The sequence below is a fragment of the Trichechus manatus genome, unplaced genomic scaffold (genome assembly GCF_000243295.1).
Source record: "Trichechus manatus latirostris isolate Lorelei unplaced genomic scaffold, TriManLat1.0 scaffold00106, whole genome shotgun sequence".
Lineage (NCBI taxonomy): Eukaryota > Metazoa > Chordata > Mammalia > Sirenia > Trichechidae > Trichechus > Trichechus manatus.
The window spans coordinates 10,020,665-10,029,566 of NW_004444042.1; the positions used below are offsets into that span (position 1 = coordinate 10,020,665).

At 52.3% G+C, this 8,902-nt stretch overlaps 1 protein-coding gene across 1 annotated transcript in view; it reads right to left on the reverse strand.

Moving 5' to 3' along the window:
• ADAMTS14 (ADAM metallopeptidase with thrombospondin type 1 motif 14) overlaps window positions 1–8,902 on the reverse strand; it is a 106,759-nt gene that overhangs the window by 1,778 nt on the left and 96,079 nt on the right. Inside the window, 5 exon segments of the mRNA XM_012557502.1 lie at window positions 1,922–2,026; window positions 2,376–2,505; window positions 5,495–5,702; window positions 8,131–8,266; window positions 8,793–8,898. Coding sequence (XP_012412956.1) covers window positions 1,922–2,026; window positions 2,376–2,505; window positions 5,495–5,702; window positions 8,131–8,266; window positions 8,793–8,898 — 685 coding nt within the window.

The following is an 8,902-nucleotide window of genomic DNA, read 5'->3' on the forward strand; positions in this document are numbered from 1 at the left end:
TAAAAGACTAACTTGAAATGTAAACTTTCACTTAAATTACAACAATAAACAAACAAAAAAGCTGTGAGGCCTGGGGCAAGTCACTTAAACTCTCCAAGCCTCAGTTTGTTCACATGTAAAATGGGGACAATGTTGCATTTCTCAGTGAATAATGACATGAAATAGCATATATGAAATGCCTGGCATAGAGGAGGGAGCCCTGGTGGCACAGCGGTTAAGAGCTCAGCTGCTAATCAAAAGGTCAGCGGTTCAAATCCACCAGCTGCTCCTTGGAAACCCTATGGGGGTAGTTTTATGAGTTGGAATAGACTTCATGGTAACGAGTAGGGCATAGAGGAGTGCTCACTTCCTACTTTTCTTTGCTGAAAATATCACACGAAAACATGTCTGCAACTGCACCAGGGAGATGAGTTTGGAGGTCTCTCCAGACAGAAGGTAAAGGCAGGAGCTTTGCTTTCAATTAATTTTTGCCCACGGCAGAGAGGTTTAGGGGAACAGGGAAAGAAGAGAGAAAATGGAAAGCCAGTGGCCGCTAGATGGCGCCAGGATTCTAGAACAGAATAGGAAATCAGGCCCCACTCGTAGCTCTTGGGAGGAAACCCAGGAGCTTGCACAGGAGCACAGAAGCCACCAGGGTGCACCAAGAAGGTCCTTTGAGGACATCTGGTCCAAGCCTTTCACTTAGCAGACGAGGTCGCAGAGCTCAGAGAGGTTAAGTGATTTACGTGAAGACATACATTAAACTGGTCCGCTAAGTAGGAGTTAGGGCCTGTTATCTTTCTGCTACTCGTCTTGCTAGACCCTAATCCTTGGGGAGATGAGGAAGGGAAAAAGAGAAAGAACCTAGGAAGGGAGCATAGAACACGGTGCCTGGCACACAGCAAACCAAAAACACCCAAACCTATCGCCGTCGAGTTGATTCTGACTCAGAGCTACCCTACAGGACACGGTAGAACTGCCCCCATATGGTTTCCAAGGAGTGGCTGGTGGATTCGAACTGCCGACCTTTTGGTTAGCAGCCAAGCTCTTAACCACTGTGCCACAGGACTAAGCAGTGCTCAATAAATATTAAACGCATGGATGGATGGAAGGGTGATCTATGGCTGATCATGAAGCAGAGAGAAATTACTATCACTGTTGCTGTTGTTAGCTGACAGCTGGGCAGAGCAGCATTATCTCATTTAATCCTCTCAAAGGCCCTCTGAAGGTGGCTTAGGTTTACAAACGTTTATCCAAAAATATTAGGGCCAGATGTGATTCAAAATTCAGAACTCTCTGGGGGTTCTGAAAGGTAACACTCTGTGTTTTCATACTGCATATGTCGTCCATGACATAGCATGCCCAGTTATGGCTGAGTCTGGGCCATCACCTTGTGAACAAATAAGGCAATGTTTCTGTAGCAAAGGCATAAATTCCCTCTTTTTGGTGCAGGTCAGACTTTGGCGCCAAATGAGCTTGCACCAAACTTAGGAAAAACCTTTCCATTTTCAGAGCTTTCAGCATTTTGGAATTGCAGATAAGGGATTGTGTGTGGACCAGTAGTACCATCATAAGGAGCCCCGGTGGTATAGTGGTCAAGCACTCAGCTGCTAACCGAAAGGTTGGCAGTTCGAACCCACCAGCCGCTCCTCGGGAGAAAGATGTGGCAGTCTGAAAGATTACAGCCTTGGAAACCCTATGGGGTAATTCTACTCTGTCCTACAGGGTCGCTATGAGTTGGAATTGTCTCGGCGGCAATGGGTTTTGACTACCATCATCCCCAGCTCACAGTCAGGCATCTGAGGCTCAGGGAGGTTAAGTACCTGGGCTAACATCACACGGACAGACTGCAAGCTGGGTTGGCTTGACTCCATGGTCCTTGCTCATGACACCATGACCTTGAACATTTAGGAGGGGGGTGGGGCCCAGAGAATGCACTTACTTGATGATATCTTGTTAACAGGATGGAGGGATCCAGTCTGTGGGGTCCACTTTGGGGTCACAAGTTCCCTGATGTCAGCCTTTGCTGTGGAGTTCTGGAGACCTCCTGTGAGCAGGGAGAAAAGGGATGGGCTGGGGGCTCTAGAATTTGGGCCTTTTAGAGGGTGAGGGGAATCCCTGGGTGGTGCAAGCGGTTAACGCACTTGGCTGCTAACTGAAAGGTTGAAGGTTTGAGTTCACCCAGAGGTGCCTCAGAAGAAAGGCCTGGCACTCTACTAAAAAAAGAAGCCATTGAGAACCCTATGGAGTACAGTTCTACTCTGAAACACATAGGGTCACCATGAGTTGGATCTGACTCAATGACAACTGGTGGTTAGGGAAGGAGGATGCCAGATGGGGCTGGGTCTCAGTCTAGGCCAGGAGCTGGCCCTGCCCCCGCATCCCAGCTGGCTCACCTCCACATGCAGGCAGGCTGCAGACCTGGACGGTGTCCGGCTTGTTCCCCTCGCACTGCCTGAGACCGTTGGCGTTGGTCCGGCACACTACCTGCCGCCGCTGGATGCCCTCTCCACAGGTGGCAGAGCACTGTCCACGGGAGGACCAGGGCCCGGCCACGGTGCCGGGGTGGGGAGGGTGGGGAGACAGAGGAAAGGCGGCAGTGAGGTCCAAAGTCCAGCCAATGCCCGGGGACACAAAAGGCACAAAGCATCGATTCTTCACTTGGCCAGAAGGGACATACAAGGACTTCTAGACAGCCATGCCAGGACGCCATACCAGTTGCCAAATACTCCTGTAAATAACTGCGGCCCTGAGCTTAGAACCCTGTGGACCTTTCCATGACCTCAAGGTCCCCTGGCACAAGAAGGGTCTTCTGGGACCCCAGCCAGCACTGCGTTATCCACTGCAGCGGGCCCATGTCTGGTTGTTAACTATCTTCTGTATCACCCTGGAAAACTCCCTGTTCCGGTTCACCACACTGCAGGTCCACCTCCTTGACGATATCTTGTTAACGGGATGGGGGGCCCAGACTCTGGCACCACTTCCCCTCTGGCTCACTTTCCAAATCTATAAACCAAAAGAGTTGGGTGGCAGAGTCTCCACAGACCCCTCTGGCTCTGACATTCAATGACTTTTGTAACCTGACTTGCCAAGAATCAGCTTGCAGACATATTTTCAAGAGTCTTCTTTGCTGAGCGGGAAAGTGGGTGCCAGGAGTAGAAGATGAACACAGGACTACTGTTTGCAAGGGCTGCCCCGACACCATGCCCTGGACCTCACACTTCTTACTCCAGTAAACGGGGAGTGTGAGGTGCTGAGGGGCGGGGGCTCCCAGAAAAGAAAGTTTGTCCAATGTGACCAGGTCACCGGGCTGTCCTAGTGCTGACAATGGCCTCTCCCAGCTGGGTGAGGAACAACTTGTAGGGCCCCACCTCTCATACTGGGGCCAGAGACAACCCAAGGGAGACAGCAGGGGTCATGGCCCACAGAGCCACAGGCCTGGCTCACCCTCCCAAGACGAATAACTATGAAGGGCAGCTGATATCGTGAGAGCTTTGTCAGTCTTACAAGGGGCAAATGTCTCCCTCCACCCGTCATCTCTCTGTTCATTTTGTCTATGGGGTCCTTTGTGGACCCAAAATCTTTCTGTTTTCTGTTAAAACAAATAAAGCTATATATGATGGGGAAGAATATAAAATCTGTATGAGTTGGGTGGAGATTTGGGGTTATGTAAGCATATTTTTTATTACACAATATTTTAAACATACAGAAAAGTATGGAGGAAAAGCTAAAGAAAGCCCATTCAAATGCCATCCCCCGTTTTAATAGATGCGCATTCTGGCACATTTTCAAATATTGCCCTATGTCTTTTTAAACTTCAGGTAAATGGCATCCCATTGGAAATATCAGATGGCAGTGCTTTTTTTTTCCTCACCTAAATTTATTTTTCTGATTTATCTATATTAATAAGTACAGTTCAAGTGTCTTCATTTTTCTTGCTGCATATTATTTTATTATATGAACAGACCATAATTTCTCTGTCTAATCTGCTCTAGATCAACCTTGGCATGTTTCCTGGTGTTATTCTATTACAACAGCATCGCTGCGCTTGTTGCCTTGATTAAATGAATTTTTAAGAGAAAACCCAAAACATTAAAAAAAATTCCCCTTGTGGCAACCTCCAGGGCCCAAGGCACTAGCAACTCTCACCTGGATCACTCAACAGCCTTCCTACCGTCTCCTTTTTTCTGCCTTGGCCTCCCAACAACAAACTCTCTACAGAGCTATCTAAGTGATCTTTTAAACCTGAAATCCGATGTTAAAACCCTCCGTGGTGTTAGGGGTTGAATTGTGTCCCTTACTCACCCAAATACGTTGAAGCCCTAAACCCCAGGACCTGTGAACATGAACTTGTTTGGAAATAGGGTCTTTGCAGATGTTATTAGTTAGGTTAACATGAGATCATACTGGAATAGGGTGGGCCCTAATCTGGTATGAGTGGTGTCTTTATACAAAGAGAAGAGCCACTGAGGGGAGAAGACCACGTGAAGACGGAGGCAGAGATTGGAGTGAGGCATCTACGAGCCAAAGAACACCCAAGGTTGCCAAGAACCATGGGAACTACTCCACCAGTAGCTGGAAGAGGCAAGGGAGGATCTTCCCCTAGAGCCTTCAGAGGCAGCATGGACCGGTCAACACCTTGACTTTGGACTTCTAGCCTCCAGAACTGTGAGACAATCAATTCCTGCTGTTTTAAGCCACCCGGTTTGTAGGGAGCCCTCAGGAAACAAATGCAAATGTTTCCTACTGTTCTTAGAATAAACTCTTAACTCCTTACAGGGCGCTGCACTATTTGACCCCTGCTTACCTCTCCAATGTCATCTGCTAGCTCCTGCCCCTCCCATTAAGCTCCAGCCTCACTGTACTTTTGGTTTCTGGAACACTGCAGGTTGTTCCTGTCTCAAGGTCTTTGCTCATCCCTCAGCTTGAACACCACCTCCCCGGAGAAGCCCGCCCTAGATCTCATGACCCGTTGCTTGCTGCTGGCACCACTCCACTCTGCAAGTCTTGTGCCATTGGTTCACTTGTCTAGGCCATGCCCCTAGCTGGACTGTAAAGTCCAGGAGGGCAAGAATCAGTCTGTCTGGTTGATGCTGGATTCCTGGCATTCCTAGCGCAATGCCCAGTAGGTAGCTGGTGCTCTGTGGATATTTCTTAAATGAACAAAAGCGCTTTAATTTGCTCATCTGTAACGTGGGGCTATTAGCCGTGCCTCGCAGCTCTGTGTGAGCTCAAAGGAGACAGTAAATGAATGTCAGGGCCCAGCACAGAGCTGTGCCACAGTAGTCGGGGTGGGGTACTCCGCTTTATTTTAAGAAGAACCCTATCAGATCTGCGAAGAAAGAAATTCAGCCAGAAGCTGTCTGCCTGCAGGGAGCGCTAGATCTCTCAGAAGCTCCCCGCCTCCCCTGACCCCTGCCACCGTGCCTCCCCCGACCCAGACGACCTCCTCCCTCAGCCTCCTAGAAGGTGCCCCTCTGGCCCAGCCTCTCCCACCCTCCTGAAGGTGACTCACCTGGGACCAGGCTCCGGTGCGCCACTGGGCTGGACAGGGCACGCGGAGGCAGGGCTGCCGGCCCTCAGGCCGGTCCCCGGGGCAGGCCTTAGCTGGCATGGCCTTGCGGGTGCCGTTGGATAGGGGCAGCAGGCACTGCACACCCCGAGTCTGTACCCCCAGCTTCCCGCAGCTCCTGCTGCAGGCGCTCCACTCCTCTGTCACCCACCTGGAGACAGACAGGGCAGAGGGTAGGGCAATGGGACCATGAGACATTTCCTCCCAGGGGGCTGACTCCCACCCCCCAAAACAGCTGCAGGCAGGAACCAGAGTATGGGTTTGGGCTTCAGGATGCCTGGGGGCCAAGACAACTGTCCTCCTGGCTCTACAGTGCCTGCCTGGGTGGCCTTAGGGAAGACACTATTCCTTTGTGCTCTCGGTCTCCTCATCTGAAAAATGGGTATAGTGCAGATTTAAATGCCGGCACCAAGTGTCCTTGGACAAGCTATTAATGCCTCTAAGCCTCATAAAAAAACAAACAAACAAAAAAACCAAACCCACTGCCTTCAAGTTGGTTCCAACTCATGATGGCCCCATGTGTTACAGAGTAGAACTGTGCTCCATAGGGTTGTCTTGGCTGTAATCTTTATGGAAGCAGATCACCAGGCCTTTCTTCCACAGCATCGCTAGGTGGGTTCGAACTGTCAACCTTTAGGTTGATAGCTGAGCGCAAACCATTTGTACCACCCAGGGACAAGCCTCAGTTACCCCATCTGTAAATCAGGATTCTTTCAACACTCCATAAATATTTGAGTGTCTACTGTGGGCAGGCACTGTCCTGGGTGCTGAGAGAGAGCCGTGCACAAACCCGATAAAAGCCACTGTCCCATGAGGATAATAGTAGAAAGCCCCTCCTCTCTGATGGGGCCCTTGGGACAATTACAGGACTTCATATCTGTAAAGAACTTGGCAGGTGCCTGGCAGGCAACGTTGTTGTTAAAAAAAAAAAAAAAAACCATTGCCATTGAGTGGATTCCAACTCATAGCAATTCTATAGAACAGAGAACTGCCCCACTGGGTTTCCAAAGGAGCAGCTGGTGGATTTGAACTGCCAACCTTTTGGTTAGCAGCCAAACTCTTAACCACTGCACCACCAGGGCTCCTTTGTTGTTGTTAGGTGCTGTAAGTTGATTTCGACTCATAATGACCCCACGTGACAGAGTAGAACCGCCGCCCTGCAGGGTTTCCTAGAATGCAATCTTTATGGAAGCAGATTGCCAGGTCTTTCTCCCATGGAGCCACTGGGTGGGTTCAAACTGCCGACCTTATGGTTAACCGTTTGTGCCACCAGGGCTCCTTGTGGCATGCAGTAGGCACTTAATAAGGACAGGCACTATCACTACCATTCTCTTCACCCACAGCGCTTTAGCTCTGATCATCTAAGTTCACGGTCTCCAGACATCTTTTAGCCACAAGCCCCTTTTCAAATATCTTCAAAAGCTTCATAAGCAGAAGGCCATTGGCTGCGTGGGAGAAAAAGCAAAGCTTTTGTTTCTGCTCCAAACTCCTACTCACTCAGTTTCCCCGTGCACCTTTTAGTAGTAAACCCGGCCTCTTTCAGGCACATTTTCAAAGCCAACCCCTTCCTTTTAAAAACAAAAATCTGGCAACTTCACAGATGAGGAGACAAGCCGGGGAGGGAGTGGTGGGGGTGGCCTGCCCCCTACCACGTGGCCAGCTCTGCTCACCCACTGCATACTCTGTGGTCACGGCATTTGTGGGGAAGTAGTCTGAATAACAGTAGAAAGCAGGAAGTCCCAGAGAAGCGTGGAGGGGCTGGTTAAGAAGGCCTCCTGGGCGGGCGGAGGAGGGCTGAGGCTGGGGGCAGGGCACCTGCTGGCCCCTAGCTCCCGCCTGTGCCCCTGTGCTCACTGAGGGAGCAGGAGCTGTTGTCCCATCAAGGCCGAGTCAGCACTCCCGCCCCCACCCAGGGAGGACTCCTGCGGAGGCAGGAGGGCAGATGCAGCCCTCTGCGGTTTCCTCCCAGCCAGCACTCTCAGCTCTGCCTCAGGGAGACAGAGGACCTGGGTGGGGCTGAAGAGGCCCTGGGCCGGCTCTACAACAGGCTCAGAGAGGCCTGACCTTGATTCCTCCGCAAATCACAGCTCCTTCCTCTCCCTGAAGTCCCCTCCAAATAATCCCAAGGACATGCCCTTGTGCTCAGAAGAGCCTGTCTCCTCAGGAGGAATGCCAATCAGGGGCTAGAGCACGGCTGGGCGGTTGGCAGGCAGCCCCAGATGACCCGGGAGAGAGGAGCTTTGTCCTGCAGGGGCCTGGGACCTGGGAGCACTGAGGTCCTTTCACCTGTAGGAACCAGCCAGATCACTGACAAAAACCAAGTCTCCAAAATGGGCCTCAGTTTTCCAATCTGTAAAAGAAACCTGGGAGGGCAGAGCAAAGGAAGCATCTTCTTTCTCCTGGGAGTGGAAGTTAATCACCCAGAAGCCCCCGAGGGGACAGAGGGGTGGGGGGGCTGCTGCCCTCGCTCAGGGAGATGGGCTGCCGGGCTGCCTGCCTCCACGCTGGGCAGCCACTCCTTCTAGGGCCAGGACTGAGAGAGGGTCTACGACACCCCGGCGGGGGACAGGAACACTCACGCGGGCGGCTGGGTGCACGGGCGCTTGTTGCAGCGCCGCCGGATGGGCTTGGGCCTCTTTCTGTTGTCACACAGGTGCCGCTGCACCATGTGGTGGTCCCGGCGGCGCCGGCAGCCATATCTGGTGAACTGGATACCTGGGGGAGGGCAGGCTGCCATGGACCTGGTCCACGAGTGCCTCACTGCCCTGCCTGGGGCCCCAGGGACAGCAACCTCTGCAGAGTCTGAGGGCCAATCCACCTCCCTTTGGGCCTTTGCACCGCCTTTTGCCCAGGTCACTTTGTGAAGGAGACCTTCTTTCATCAGTGCCCCAGGTGGTTCCGGTGGGCACATGGCATTGGACAGCTGCCTCTGCACAGCCCATGAGCTCTTACAGGGCAGAGGCCCTGCTCTGGATACTCCCCTAGCACCTTCCTAACCCTGTACCCAGGGCCCTGCCCAGAATGGACTTCCAAGGAGAAACCGAGGCAAGAGCTGCACACTCTGGCAGCAGAAATGGTGAGCTAGGGGGACCTGGCTGAGGCAGCCTGTGGGACTCTGAGATGGAAACAATGTAGCCCCTGACCTGCCCTGGGTACTCCCAGCTCCCTTCTCCTCTGAGAGGCCCCGGGCTGCCCCACAAGCCAGCTGGGAGGCCAGGGTGCCGGGCCAGGTGGGCGGTACCTCCTCCACAGGCCTTAGTGCAGGGGGCCCAGCTCTTGAGCGCCCACTCGTAGGTGTCCGTCTCCTCCAGGAGCACGTTGTTGCTTCCAATAAGGGGCAGCAGGTCCTCG